Source organism: Stegostoma tigrinum, chromosome 8, assembly GCF_030684315.1.
Source record: "Stegostoma tigrinum isolate sSteTig4 chromosome 8, sSteTig4.hap1, whole genome shotgun sequence".
NCBI classification, from domain to species: domain Eukaryota; kingdom Metazoa; phylum Chordata; class Chondrichthyes; order Orectolobiformes; family Stegostomatidae; genus Stegostoma; species Stegostoma tigrinum.
Window position 1 is genome coordinate 44294140 of NC_081361.1, and position 16190 is coordinate 44310329.

The following is a 16190-nucleotide window of genomic DNA, read 5'->3' on the forward strand; positions in this document are numbered from 1 at the left end:
TAGAGTTATGATCAATGTTCCTGAAATGATCCCCCGCTGAAAGTTTGATCACCTGGTTGAGCTCATTCTCGAATACCAGGTATAGTACCCCCACATTTCTAGTTAGACTATTTACATATTGTTTCAATAAAACATCATGGGCATACCTGACAAATTAATATCCATTCAAGCCCTTAGTGCTAAGCGAGTCCCCGTTAATTTAAGAGAAGTTAAAATCATCCACCACAGCAACGCTGTTGTTTTTACATTTTTCCATTGTTGTGGTTTGCCTCTCCCAGCTATCCTTCAATGGAGGAGACCTCTACTTTAAAGTACAGCTCCACATGTCTGAAGGGCTCCTACTTGGAATTTCCTGTTTGAAATGTGTAGCACTTTCTTATGTTAAAAAAAGAGCAGAGTGGTGATCTGCGTGTGATTGCCACTCCTCAGAAAATCTGGTTCTATCATTCTTTGTCAATTTATTTCTTGAGTACTGTATTTGGTTACTTTCTTGTATGAAGTGCCATTTGCCCTGGTTTGTGCCAAACCTGCCGTTGCTGCTAACCCATCAATGACAATACTATTTGTACATGAAAACAATTGCTCACTTTGACTCTGGCCAATCACCATCTGTCACCCTGTCTCATCACTTGGAGGAATTCTGGAGATTACAAACAGGGATTCACAATCTTAGAAAGGTACAAAATTGGTACATCTGGTATTCTGATTGAAGCTTTTGATGATGCATAGGAGCAGAATTAGGCCATGCACCTCATCAAGTGTGCTCCATCATTCGGTCGTGGCTGACATATTTCTCAATCCCATTCTCCTGCCTTCTCACCATGACCCTTGATTCCCTTACCAATCAAGAGGCTATCTGCCTCTGTCTTAAATATACTCACTGACTTGGCCTGCACAGCCGCCTGTGGCAACGAGTTTCACAGAATCACCCCTCTCTGGCTAAAGAAATTCCTCCTCATCTCAGTTCCAAAAAGCCATCCTTTCACTCAATGGCTATGCTCACATGTCCACCCTATCCAGGGCTCTCAGTATTATGAGAGGTTCAGTCATTTCCCTTCCCCTGCATCCATATAAACTCAATTGAGTACAGACCCAGAGTTCTTAAGTGCCCTCCATACAACAATCCCTTCAATCCCAGAATATTCTTGTAAACCTCTTCTGGAGTCCCACCAATGCCAGCACATCCTTTCTTTGATAAACGGTCCAAAATTTCTCGCAATATTCCATATGTGGTCTAATCAGAGCCTTATGCAGCCTCAGCGGTACATTCCTGCTTTTTCATTCTAGCCCTCTTGAAATGAATGCTAACATTACATTTGCCTTCCTAAGTGTCAACTGAACCTGTATGTTAACCTTGGGAGTCCTGGTTCAGGATTCTCCTCAGTCCCTTTTGTGCTTCAGTTTTCCAAAGTATTTCCTCATTGAGAAAACAATTTATGCCTCTATTTTTCCTACTAAAGTGCATCACCTCATACTTTCCCAGAAAGTGTTGCATCTGCCATTTCTCTCCACACTCTCCTTGCCTGTTCAAGTCCTTCTGCAGCCTCCCTGCTCCCTTAACACGACCTGCCCATCCACCTACCTTTGTGTCATCAGCAAACTCAGCAACAGTATTCTCAGTTCCTTCGTTCAGATCGCTAATAATGTATAATGTAAATAGTTTTGGCCAAATACACATTTCTGCTGAACTCTACTAGTTACTGGCTGCTATCCAGAAAAAAGACCTCTTTATCCCAACGTCTGCCTTCTGCCAGTCAGCCAATTCTCTATCCATGCCTGTCCCTCACCCCTAACATTATGGGCTCCCATTTAGCAGTCTCCTGTGCAGAATTTTGCCAAAGGTCTTCTTGAAATCCAGATAGATCATGTCCACTGGTTCTCCTTTGTCTAGCCTGCTCAATTCCACCTCAAAGGATTGTAACAGTTTTGTCACATGCAACCTCCAATTGATAAACCCATCCTGACTCAGCCTTATTTTACTATGCACTTCCAAGCACTCTGCACTCTCATCCTTACTAATGGACTCTAAAATCCTTCCAATGACCTTGGTCAGGCTAACCAGCCGAAAGTTTCCTGTCTTCTGCCTCCCTCCCTTCTTAAACAGTGATGTTACATTGGCCATTTTCCAGTCCTCTGGCACTTTCCCTCACATTCCACTATTTACTTTGAATTCCTATCCACAGGTATAGTTATGCAATTCACCAGAGATCTAGTCCCAGCATGATTCAGATAGAACCCATCCCAACGGAGTACCCTTCCCCAGTATTAGTGTCAATATCCCTTCGATTTGAACCCATTTAACCCACGCCAATCTTCCAGCCACGCACTTACCTTGATAATCTTGTTTACCCGGTACTAGTTTGCTCATGGCTCAGATAATCTCTGGATTACTATCATCTTTGTTGTTCCGCTATTCAAAGGATAATTTAAAAAATGAAATTTGATTATGTATTCAGTAAATGAATATTTATCATAAAGATTGATTATAAATGTATTGTGCATTCAAAAATGTAAATTTTTGAGCATACTGAACAGTTACAATATAGGACTAAATTTTCCAGTGTCTTGAACAATGTGGACAAAGGCAAATCCGTTCCAAATCGGGAAAATTTGAAGAGAATGAAAAATCAAATTCTTGATGTCAAGAAAAATAATCTGATTTTCCACCGAAGTGCTAATGGTGAGAGGAGAACCTTTCCCGTGAGCAGTGAGAGGCCTATATGCATCATTTAATATCAAAGTATTGTCACCTTATCTCATTTGCATACAGTTTTCTATTTTCCCAGGCAATGGTTAAAAAAAAGCTAGACGACAACAATTCCCAATATGAAAGTCTGAGTATGTACCTAGCAGCTGTAGCTTGCCAGTGTTTTCTCTGGGCCTCCACCTTGGCTATTATTTTCCAACATCTCTGGGCATGCTCTGTGGGCAGGGACACCTGCATCCTCACCCATGGTGGTTGGCATCTGCGAAGCACCAGCCTCATGGCACCATCACCAAACATTTGAGACTCTCATTTGATTAAGTTCGTCACTTGAATACTTAAATTGCCTAAACAAGTAGCTAGGTCACTTGTCATGTTCAGCAACATTGAACAGTTGAAAAGATTATGATCAATCAGGGACTGGTCCTTTAGCATTTTGTGAATGAGGACAAACTGCTAAAGGCAGAGAGTGTTAGTAGCTTGGAGCATAAGGTGAGTGTGAACCATTGAGGGAAGATTCTGTGAGCAATACTGAGAGGACCTTGTTGAGAGGTATATCCCTAGTAGAGTTTTTTAGGTAGCAAAGACAAGACGGGTGATACTTAATATTACACAGCACAGAAAATCATTAAATCTTCTTGTTAATGGGTATTCTGTAGACTATGGACAACATACTGATCAGCATGGCTACTTCAGAGCAGACTGGCTGTGTTTGACGTAGCCACAGCTGAGGTTTAAATATGATGCCTGTGGTATGAGCACCGAAATATTCTGATATTGGTGAGAATTTTATTACTTCTGAGCACTCAGTGGAAGTGTGGTGCATCCCTAATGACATGAACAATGTAAAATTTTATGCAAAATTAGCTCGAGCTCACAGACAGAAACCCTCCATGAAACTCTCTGAAAGGTGTACTTTTTAATGTTTGCGAAAATTCAGTCCATAGTGAGAATTGTCATATAGTGCTAATAATATTGAGCAAAAGAAAACTTACCAAGTATATTCAGAAAATGTTTATACAATTCTAAGTTTGTTTCATTAAATGATCTCCCTGCTACACTCATACTGAGGTTGTGTTCTGATTCCAGCTGATGTTATTACTGAACAAGCCCAATCCTGGATTAAATGTGGATTGTTAGATCATATTTTGCTTTGTTTCTAATTTACCGTGGTGTTCTTTTACTGCAGCATAAACATTCACTTCTGCAGATTTAGTTTTATAAGTTAAACTGAAGTTTACACAAAAGTAGCTAAGATAGAATAGCACAAACCAAGCTATTAATGTATAACACAATGTGAAAGGTTTCAAAACACATAGCAAAATAAAATACTTCCAGAATCATGGCAGTAAGGTGCCTCAGTGGTTAGCACTGCTGCCTCACAGCGCCAGAGACCTGGGTTCGATTCCAGCCTCTGTGTGGAGTTTGCACATTCTCCCAATGTCTGCGTGGGTTTCCTCCCACAGTCCAAAGATGTGCAGGGTAGGTGTATTGGCCATGCTAAACCGCTCATATTGCCAAGGGATGTTTAGATTAGGTGGGTTAGACATGGGGAAATCAGGGGTAGGAGAATGGGTCTGAGTGGGATGTTCTTCAGAGGGACAATGTGGACTTGTTGGGCTGAATGCCCTGTTTCCACACTGTAGGGATTCTATGATTCATCACTTTACAATATTCAAATACCAGAAAGAGGGCCCCTCCTCTATCATATCCAAAGGCTTGACTTAACAGTTTTTGTTTCAAATCCCAGACTTGAGAGCTGATAGCCTTTTTTCTGAGGTGTGAGTTTAAACTTTGATCAAGTCACATCTTCAGGGGTTCTAACCAAACACTTGTGGTCTGGAATTTTTATCTTAGACCATTACACGGAGGTAACCTATTTCCTAACAGTCCTAAGCATTCACTAACTTTCTCTCGGACAAATTGTTCTTACATCTGACCCCAGCTAGGTCTTCTTGAACTGCTCCTAAAATCTTTCCAACATATGGAAATTTCCTAAGCAAACAGCCAATTCTTAATTCTTCTAAATCAAAAACCAACTACTTTCTTTCAATACAACAAAATGTGAGGCTGGATGAACACAGCAGGCCAAGCCGCATCTCAGGAGCCCAAAAGCTGACATTTCGGGCCTCGTGCTCCTGAGATGCTGCTTGGCCTGCTGTGTTCATCCAGCCTCACATTTTGTTGTCTTGGATTCTCCAGCATCTGCAGTTCCCATTATCTCTGATACTTTCTTTCAATGTTTGCTCTCTCTGATCATAAAACCCTCACAATACCAGCTAATTTATATTATCATTCCATGAAGACCCTAGTCATTTGCTGTCTGACACATACAGGTTTAAAACCATGCCTTCATAAATACTGTCAGGTTAATTATTAAACCCCTACTTGCGCACACAAAGCTCACATGCCACTAGTTCAAAAATCCCTCTAGAAAATAAATATCAATGCAAATATAAAACACATATCTTGCAATACAGGCTGCCCACAGCTTCCTTTCAGTAAGTCTCCGGTTCCAACTTTACTGCTTATTGTACCCAAGAATACCAAGAAATCACCTCAGCCCTTCAGTGGTTAACATTGCAAATGTACTGAACTTGGTCAGACCCTGAATGCATATATTAAATGCTACTATGCTTTAAATTAAGCAATGTCAACCTTCTACAATCCTTTGAAAAATGTAATGAGGCTAGATCACAATTTTAAGATCATCAAAATATAAGAGCTGAAATATTTAAAGTTGAAATACTGCTGACTTTTAGACAATACGTTTTAAAACTTTGATAATTATCATGAATGCATATTTGACTATCATTTCAGTAATCTGTAAAACATTATAATAGCCTCAATGAGAAACCTTTGTGGCTTATGGAGTTTTTGCGCTGCAAAGCGATTCATGTTCCTTTCTGTGCTGTACCAACTTGGTGTAACATGAGCTGTCTTTTGCATGATGCGGCGTAATCAATGTGCCCATAAAGATTATTCCAGGAAATCTGCCAAATTCTTTTTAAATTTGTGTTCCTGGCCATTTGTACAGTGATTTTTAAAGGGAGTATTTTTAATCATGTGGTTTATAATTTTCTGTTATTAGGTATTCCAAAACCTGTGATTAAGTGGCTACGTAATGGAAGAGAGTTGACTGGGAGCGAGCCAGATGTTTCCATTTTGAATGATGGCACTTTGCTTATAGATACTGTTTCACCGCATGACAATGGAGAGTATGTCTGCATAGCAGTCAATGAGGCTGGAACATCAGAAAGAAAATATCAGCTCAAGGTCCATGGTAGGTACTTGGAAGAATACAATCCCTCCCACCCACAACCTCAAAAATAACACATTAATTCCATACAAACCAAATATTATAAAACCTTGCTTGTAAAGAGCACAGATATTTAGTTTTTGTTTATTTTAGTTTATTTTCCAATGGTGACTCAGTGGTTAGCACTGCAGCCTCAGAGCGCCAGGGACCCGGGTTCGATTCCCACCTCGGGCGACTGTCTGTGTGGAGTTTGCACATTCTCCCCATGTCTGTGTGGGTTTCTTCTGGGTGCTCCGGTTTCCTCCCACAGTCCCAAGATGTGCAGGTTAGGTGGATTGGCCATGCTAAATTGCCTGTAGTGTTCAGGGGCGTGTGGGTTATAGGGGGATGGGTCTGGGTGGGATGCTCCAAAGGGCGGTGTGGACTTGTTGGGCCAAAAGGGCCTGTTTCCACACTGTAGAGAATCTAATCTAATCTAATCTAACCCATCCTTTCTAGTCTTCAAAGCAACAGTAAAATCTTAGGGCATGACATTCAATAAAGTAGCATTGAATGTCGCAGTGCTGAGAAGCCTTACCCCTGAGTTTCCCAGGGACTGGCTGCAAAAATAGCCACGAACTTTATAGCCTATGATTAAATCTTCAGGGATATGAGTCCGTGCAGCTGTTTCCTCTGCATACACTCAAAGATGTTCAGTTAGTTCTGTCATAATGTCACACAGCTCAGTATTGATTTAGACAGTGCAGATCGTGATGCTGCATCATTGAGCATTCGAGTCCACTCTGTTTGTCTCCAAGTTAAGTGGCAGGTTCTGAACTGGTAGCTGCAAATGTCAGTCAAGTGATGGGTCTTCTCTGTCAGCGCCATGCTGTAGTTCTCTTCTTCTTCCTCTTGGGTCGCCCTATGGATGGGTAGTTGGTAGAGCTGATCACCACAATATCAGCGACCAGCGGTGTTCCACAGGGATTAGTGTTGGGGACACTTTTGTTTGTCACTTATATAAATAATGTAGATGAGAATATAGTAGGCGCGGTCAGTAAGCTTGAGGATGACACTGATATTGGTGTTATAATGGAAAGCGAGGGAGGTTATCTAAGATTACGGAGAGATCTTGATCAATTGGGTCAATGGTCTGAAGAGTGGCAGATGGAGTTTAATTTGGATAAATGCAAAATATTGCATTTTGGTTAAACAAACAAAGGCAGAACTTGGACAATTAAAAATAGGGCCTAGGGTTCTGCTGTAGAACAGTGATCTAGGAGTTCAAGTCCACAATTCTTTGAAGTTTGTGTCACATATGGATAGGGTGGTTAAGAAGGCATTTAGAATGCTTGCCTTCATTGCTCAGGCCATTGGGTGCCAGAAACTCAGAAGGGGGAGGATTGTGTGAGGAATGTGTTTAATGGGGTGGGAGATAGGAGGTCCATGGTCATACCATGAGCAGCTTGCTTATCATGGGAGATAGCAAGATGCAGATGTTTGAGGTTTGAGAATGTGCCATTGTCTTCACTGTTTTCATTAATATTGGATGCTATGGCAGCCGACACCATGACACTGAGAGCCATCTGAAATATGGGGTCTGTATGAATGTGGGCTGACTCACAAAACAGTAACATAAAGTCATTGGAAGTGCTCAGAAAGGGGTTGCAAAACCATCTTGTTCCCATAAGCAGAGTTTTTCGGATGCCTTACATGATGTGGAGTCTCTCAAAAACAGGTCTGATCACATAGCTTTTGTTTTGTGAGATAAATGCCAAACACTAAATTCACTTGATCTCACAGTGGTATCAAAGATGAAACTCAAAATATATAACTAAATTAAGATATTAAACAACAAAATTTAAGAATAGTTCAATTCCATAATCTTGTGTACAAGTTGGACAAATTCTAATGACTTTTAAACATTGAACCCTGACAATGTACAGACTCCAATTTTCTGTTATTTTACTCAGTCCTTTCTGTTTTTGTATTTCCACATGTTACTTGGACTGATTAGTTGTAAGACTTAGCAACCAATTGCCAAACAGAGCCATGAAAGTTGATTCTTAAATAAACAAAATTTCATAAATAACAACAACAATTTAAACTTTTATTGCTCCTTTTACATCATGAAATGTGTCAACTAAGGTGCTTTCACAGGAGCATTTAAAAACAAAGCATGACACTGAATCACACAAGGTGATATCAGGTCAATTGATCAAAATCTTAATCAAAGAGGCGAGTTTTGAGAAGGGTCTTAAACGAGGAAAGTGAGAAAAAGAAGTGGAAAAATAAGGGAGGGAAATCTAGAGCTTAGAGCCTCAGCACCTGAAAATCTGATCACCACAATATCTGTGATCAGCGGTATTCCAGGGGATCAGTGCTGGGTCCACTTTTGTTTGTCACTTGTATAAACAATTTAGATGAGAATATAGTAGGCATGGTTAGTAAGTTTGTGGATGACACTGAAATTGGTGTTGTAATGGAAAGTGAAGGAGGTTATCTAAGATTACTGAGAGATCTTGATCAGTTGGAACGATGAGAAGATGGGGTGGCAGATGGAGTTTAATTTGGACAAATGCATAGTATTACATTTTGGTAAAACAAATAAAAGCAGGGCTTATACAATTTAAAAATAGGGCCTTGGGTGCTATTGTAGCACAGTGTTCCAGGGGTTCAGGTCCACAATTCTTCGAAGCTTGCATCATATATGGATAAGCACACTTGCCTTCATTGCGCAGACCTCTGGTCAACCTGTTATAGGAACGACATTATTAAGCTTCTGATGGTTCAGAAGAAATTTACCAGGATGTTGTCAGGAATGGAATGTTTAGGTTACAAAGATAGACTGGGATGTTTTTCATTAGAGCTTAGGAGTTTGCGGGGTGACCTTATAGTGGTTTATAAAATCATAGATCGGGTGAGTGGCAGATGTCTTTTCCCTAGGGTGGGGGATTTCAAGACGAGGAGGCGTATTTTAAGATGAGAGGAGAAAGATTTTAAAAAGACATGAAGGGCAACTTTCTTCACACAGAAAGTGGTTTATGTGTGGAATGAACTTCCACAGGAAGTGGTGGATGTGAGAAATGTTGGAATGTTTGAAAGACATTTGAATGAATACATGAACAAGAAATGTTTGGAGGGAAATGGGCCAGATAGTTTGCAATTATGTTTGGGATGGACTGGTTGGACTAAAGGGTCTGTTTCCATGGTGTATGACTGTATGAAGGAATAATTTTAATTTGGAATATGGACATGCCAAATTTAGAGGAGTGCTAAAGTGCCAGCGGATTGTAGGGGTAGTGGGTACCATGGGGCAAGCGGTGAAAGCTTTGAAAATAAAGTTTAGAATTTTAAGGTAAAGATGTTACCTGAAGAACAGCTTGTGGTGATCAGCAAGCACAGAAGTGATTAGGACTTTCTGCAAGTTCAGACATGGATACATAGTCCTGGGGAATCAAGAGACCCTAACTAATCCATTTCAGAAAGGGATGGGAGCAGGTGGTCGATGAAAGAAGGTCAACTTCCATAGTTTGGATTTGAGAAACAGAGGTTCAGAGAAGTTCAAGTTTCTGTAGAGTAGAATGTGAGACACCGGTTGAATATGTTGGAATAATCAAGTTTAAGTATTAGAAAGGCATGGATGAGGGTCTCAGTAACAGATGAGCTGGAACCAGGCAAAGTCAAACAATTATATATATGTAGGCGTAGAATTGGCACAGTGTGAGGTTGGAAACCCTTCTTGTGATCAAATTTGTCACAAATGTTACAAGCACACTGGTTTAATCTCAGATCGTTGCCAGAGATTGATGGAGTCAATAGCCAGTGAATGGAATTTGGAGTAGAGACAGAAAGGAATAGATGTAAAGACCCCACTGCAGACCACAAAAAACGCAGGCATGCTTCTACCCTGTTAGCTCTGCTGTCTTTTATTTTGTGTCATCCTATCCTGAATGAGAGTGGTTGTGCAGCATTTATGTTTGTGTGAAGTAAAGCCATTGTTGAATACCTGCATGTGGATGGAGGCAGCAAGAGCCAATTGTAGGGATGACAGAATTGGGAGGTGTATGAGATTGTTATGGAGTTTCTGGATGCTCAGTATTGTCACAGAATTCCAGGGATTGTGCTCGGTGGGTAATGGAATGTGATTCTTTGAGTGCCATGAAAGGCTTGCGGTTTGTTGATGTCATATTAAGATTCATTCACTGATGTTAACCATCTGTATCACACCCATTTGTGGTATTGCAGCCTAGTCCTCCAGTCCAGAATCTGGAAGTTGATAATCTACTGAGCACGTGCTTCCAGCTGCTCATTTATGATTCCCTGGCCTCTGCAGATCTATGACATCTTTCTCCATCTGCCTACAACACAATTTCCATCAATCTGAATTTGTTTATCTTTCCTGGTGTTCAGTTTGTAAGAATTCCTATTGCAGCAATCTTCTTGCACAGTTTCCCTTTAAAAGGCTACCTGTACACTTTGTCTGGAGCTAGATCTCTTTCTACTTTTTAACATGATGTACAGATCTTAACCCCATGACTAAATACTTTCTCTTCCATATGGTCAGAGTCATTCAGATGATCTGAGTAATTGAATTTTCTGTCTTATCTTCTTAATGGTATCCCATAGTGTGCAAAAATTGGGTAGATGAATTGACTCAATGTCCTGCTTTTGATTCAGTTCTGTATTTGAATGCTTGAGCACAGAAATTGAGGAATACCGCACTGCCATTGTTCTTACCTTTCAGATGAAGCAACAAGAGTTTAATCTGCCTGATGGGTGTAAAAGACCCCATGACACTATTTGAGGAATAACAAGGGAGTTCTTTGTGTCTTGACCATATTTAACCTCCGTCCAAAGCTAGTAAAACAAACCATAAATTCATTCATCTCAATGCTGATTTTGGGATCTTAGTGTCTGCAAATACGTTGTGAAACTTATCAATGCTCTAAAAGATATTTAAGTTGCTATGAAGCACTTTGAGATATCCCAAGAGCAGGAAGAGCAAGTTTGCTTGTGGTTTCCTTGCTTAATTTAATACTTTGTTCTCAATATTTAGCTCTGTAGTGACATATAATGTCTTGACTTTTTATCATGTTGTAATAGAAAGAATGTGCTCAGTTTGTGCAATTTCTTTTTCTTTTCCAGTTCCTCCTCAAATCAGAGAAAATGAAAAGCCAACCAACATATCAGTGGTCATGAACCAACCTGTTAGCCTCTTCTGTGATGTGTCTGGTCATCCTGTTCCCATCATCTCTTGGCATAAAGATGGGATACCTGTAAGTGATATTGTTATCTTAGAAAGCTTAGCAGACTGTCAAAATATTCAGAAGATAGAGACATTTGTGGAGAATTCTAAGGAAATTAGAATTCCTTTATTAATATTAGTATTATAGCATTATAGGTAATATTGCCCAACAATACATGACTAAGGGAAACTAGGGATTGGAAATAATTACTGTCTTTGCCAGTTGTGCCCTTATCCTGACAATAATTGATTAGTTTCTATTTATTGATGGAATGTGGGCTTCCCTGATTGGGCCAGAATTTATTGTTTACCTATGGGTGCCCTTGAAAAGGTGGCGGTAAGCTGTCATCTTGAACAGCTACAGTGCATTTGGTGTACGTTACCCTGCAATGTTATTAGTGAGGGCGATCCAACATTTTGACCCAGTGAAACTGAGGGAATGGCAACCTATTTCCAAGTCCGGGCGTTGAGGAGCTTGAAGGGGAACTTGCATATATCTGCTACTCTTGTCTTCCTAGCTTTAGTTGTTGTGGGTTTGAAAGATGCTGTCTAAGGAGCTGCAGGGAATTTCTGTAGTGCATCTTGTAGATAGTAAACATTACTGCTACTGTGTGTAGGTCATGGAAGGAGTGAAAGTTTCTGGATGTAGTGCCAATCAAGTGGGCTGCTTTGTTCTGGATGGTGTTAAGCTACCTGTGTTATTAGAACAACACTCATCCAGGCAAGTGAGGACTGTTCCATCACACTCACTCATGACTTGTGCCTTGCAGATGGACAGACTTTGGGGAGTTGGGAGTGTGAGCTTCCTAGCCTCTGACCTACAGTTGTCGTCACAGTATTTATAGTCCAGTTCCATTTCTGGTCAAGGGTAACCCCCAAGGTGGTAATAGTGGGAGATTAAGCAATAGCCACCCCTTTGAATGTCAAGGGACAATATTAACTTCTCTCTTATTGAGAATGGACATCACCTGGCACTTGTCTGACACTAATGTTACTTACCACCTAGCAGCTCAAACCTGGATGTTGTCCAGGTCCTGCTGTAATTAGACATGAACTGCTTTAGTTTCTGAGGAGTCATGAATGATGCTGAACATTGTGCAATCGTCAGCCCACATCCTCACTTCTGACCTCATGAGAGGAGGGAAAGTCATTGATGGAGCAGTTGAAGATGGTTACGGCCTAGGAGTTCATCCGAAGAAACTTCTGCAGAGATGTCCTGCAGCTGAGATGACTGACCTCCAACAACCATAACCATAACCAGTTCCCTATGTGCCAGGTACAATTCCATTCAGCGTGAAACTTTCCTCAAGTTCCGATCCAGAGTCTGAGATTGATTATCCACTTGGCACTTCTGGCTAAGTTATCAGATTAACATGTAAAAGTAAAAGACTTTGTAAACAAGAACAAGACCAGGTGTGAATGAATTATGACCTTTTATTAATTGAACAGTATGAACATAGAAAGGCAGAGTTGGACTGAGAAATCACCTTCAAATTCTGCAACCCCAAATGAGCCTGATGGGTGTAGATTGTTCATAATTAATCCAGCAAATAAACGAGTCTAAAATTGAAAATACAAGACATCACAAACAAATACGGGAGAGTCTGACTTATGTTACTGCTTGCCTGTATAGAATAGGTCAATATGTATGTCTACGTAAGGTTTGCAAATTATTTCAAGATAATGATATCTAAAAAAGTATCCAAATGTCAAATTTATCAGGAAAAATACCTTTTAAAGTAATATTTCTTTCAGATTGCGAACAGCAGTATCACACAGATATTGAATGGAGGTAAAACATTAAAAGTGCTCAAGGCCGCAACGAGTGACACAGGACGATATACTTGTCAAACAATCAATATTGCTGGAACTGCAGAGAAGAACTTCAATGTGGAAGTGCTGGGTGAGCTGAAGTTGATTGTGTCATTGGAGCTTTCCACCTGCAAATGATATTTGATATTATGTATTTCAAAGGCCTTTCAATATACATATTCTATCTGAAATTAATGGATAATTTATTTTTCAAATTGAGCTCTATAAAACTTTAGACTTTTTCAGTCAAAGTACAGCAAGAAATTATTCAAGCTGTGCTATAGATTACATGACAGATTAGATAGAAACCTAGCTTGGAGGGTTTCCTACTGTTGCACAGATCCATACATACATTGTGGGTGAAGTTGCATGTTTGTAGTTTGAGCTCCTCTTTTAATGAGGGACTTAAATTATGTAAAAGATAAAAGAAGGATCATATTGAACAACCACCTTGAAGCAATTGAGGGAGGATGTTGATGGTAAATGTGCTTTTGTTTTTTTTTACACAATGTCTTTCTTTTTAACTCCTCCCTCAATTTTAGGGCACTGCAATCCTTGATTCCTCCTTGAACACGCCAGAACATTGGTCCTTCTTTTTCCCTGTAATACCATTGATAATATTAAATAAAATGCATTGCCTCCCCACTCTAATTTTCCCTATCCAAAGACCTAAGAACTATGGGAATTTCCTTAGGTGCCCCTTCCTCCTCCACACTGATAAATTGTGCTGAACTTCATCTTTCTTTATCATGTGTTTGTTTTCTTTTTCCATGTTCTATTCTTGTCAACTTCAACAATGTCATGTTGCCTCCATTCGCCTAGATTTCGCTAGTTACATTTAAAAATAAATCTCTCAATCTGTGTTCATACCATTTAAGTACATTTGAAGTTGTTGTTTCTTCCTTTTTCCTCTTTCCCCAAGTCCCCCCAAGTATTGTGGACGCTGGTAAACAGAATGAAGTGTCAGTGATTCTGAACCAGGAAACAACTCTGGAGTGCAAAGTCAAAGGCATCCCCTTCCCTAACATTCAGTGGTACAAAGATAACAGGTAAGCACCTTTTCTTCCCATGTCCACAAACAACACCCAGACAGTCTTTAATCCCAGTAGTTTCACTGCTCCTTCTGAGACAAAAAAAGAATCACACTCTTCAAACATATATGGCTTTGCTTCCTGCAAACCTCACCTCCTTCTGTCTGAGGTGCCTGGTACTAAAGACCTCTCGTTGTGGCTGTCACTCTTGCTTAAACCTTCACAAAGCAGTGATTCAAACATTATTCCTGTCTCGTTCGCATGGTCTTTGGAATTTTTGCTCACTCCAAAAGCAAATCTTTTTTCTTCCTCCAATGATATATTAGAACAGAGAAAGTTAAGAAGAATTTTGATAGAGTTAATCAAAACCATGGATGGTTAGCAGGTAAAAGCATGTGCTGGTAACAGCATGATACACAATCAGTTGGGAGGAAAGCCAGAGGTAACATGAGGTCACATTCCATAAGGTGTCATTGCAATTGCAGTTGAGTGCTTAAAGAAGTAGCAAATTCAATAGTAACATGCAAAAAAGAAATTCTAAATAAATACTCGAAGAAATGCTCACATTAAATAGTTGCAACAAATATTTACAAGATTATGGGAAAATAGCAGTGCCATAGAATTAAATTTATAATTCAGTTAAACATATGCACAGACGCAAGGGGATGAATTACTTGTTCTGTGCTGTGTCATTTTATGCTTCTGTGATCTGCATTTTACATACCGCTGCAAATGTGCTTTCAGTGGGGGCACATAAAATACAAAGGGTGCCCTCCCCATCCCTCGATACCAAATATCAGCAGCCCACTTATCATTTATTAATAAATAATGCATGGCCATAGAGTCATATAGCTAGCATGGAAACAGACCCTTTGGTCCAACTAGTCCATGCTGACCTGTTCCCAAACTAAACTAATCCCACCTGCCTGTGTTTGGCCGATAACCCTCCCAACCTCCTTTCCTATTCATGTGCCGATCCAAATGTCTTTTAAATGTTGTAACTGTACCTGCATCCGCCACTTCCTCTAGCAGTTGATTCCACCCACTAACTGTGGTCTGTCTAAAAATGTTATCCCTCGTCCTTTTTCAGTCTTTTTCCTTTCACTTTAAAAATATGTTCCCTAGTTTTCAACTTACCCCAGCCTAGGGAAAAGACCCTTGTTATTCACCTTATCAATGTCGTTCCTGGTTTTAAAATCCTCTTTAAGGTCACCCCTCAACCTCCTACGTTCTTGCGGAAAAAAGTCCCAGCCTATCCAAAGAAAGTAGGAACTGCAGATGCTGGAGAACCTGAGATAACACGGTGTCGAGCTGGATGAACACAGCAGGCCAAGCAGCATCAGAGGAGCAGGAAGGCTGACATTTCAGGACTAGACCCTTCTTCAGAGAGAAAACAAAATCTGAAGAAGGGGCTAGACCCGAAACGTCAGCCTTCCTGCTTCTCTGATGCATCTTGGCCTGCTCTGTTCATCCACCTCTACACCGTGTTATCCCAGCCTATCCAGCCGATTTTTAGAACTCAAACCCTCCTTTCCAAGCAACATCCTGGTAAATCTCTTCTGAACCCTCTCCAGGTTAATAATATCCTTCCTATAACAGGGTGACCAGAACTGGACGCAGTACTCCAGAAGAGGCTTTACTAACGTCCTGTACAACCTCAACATGACGTCCCAACTCCTATAGTTAATGATCTGAGCAATGAAGCCAAGCGAACTAAATGTGTTGTTAACCACCGTGTCTACCTGTGATGCAGATTTAAAAGAATTATGTACCTGAACCCCTAGGTGTCCCTGTTTAACAACACTATCCAGGGCCCTACCATTAAGTGTATGAGTCCTGAGCTTGTTACCAAGCCAACTGATCAGTATTTTACAAACTCTACACCATAATATAACTGGCATGGGAAGGAGTGGACTGTTACATTATTGATCCCTAGTTGAAAACAGGCAGAAAGGAAGGTGCATCACATTGTTTACCAGGGTGCAGCATGCAAATTGGAGCTATTCAGCCACTAAGATAATCCTGTCTCTGTTTCTTCCCATCTGCCCTCCACAACCAGAGCCCCCAGCCCCCTCATCCACCTTCCATCCTTAGGCTGCCTGAACCCCACACCCCCCATCCAAAAAAAAGGTCTGTGTTACCTAGCTTGGGAATCAT

The 16190-nt window shown here is 40.5% G+C and overlaps 1 protein-coding gene across 5 annotated transcripts in view; it reads left to right on the forward strand.

The window, feature by feature from the left end:
- hmcn1 (hemicentin 1) overlaps positions 1–16190 on the forward strand; it is a 545704-nt gene that overhangs the window by 259803 nt on the left and 269711 nt on the right. For all 5 annotated transcript variants that reach the window (XM_059647829.1, XM_059647834.1, XM_059647832.1 and 2 more), the window contains 4 exons: positions 5796–5987; positions 11091–11221; positions 12946–13093; positions 13925–14051. In XM_059647829.1, coding sequence (XP_059503812.1) covers positions 5796–5987; positions 11091–11221; positions 12946–13093; positions 13925–14051 — 598 coding nt within the window. The remainder of the gene's footprint in view (positions 1–5795; positions 5988–11090; positions 11222–12945; positions 13094–13924; positions 14052–16190) is intronic.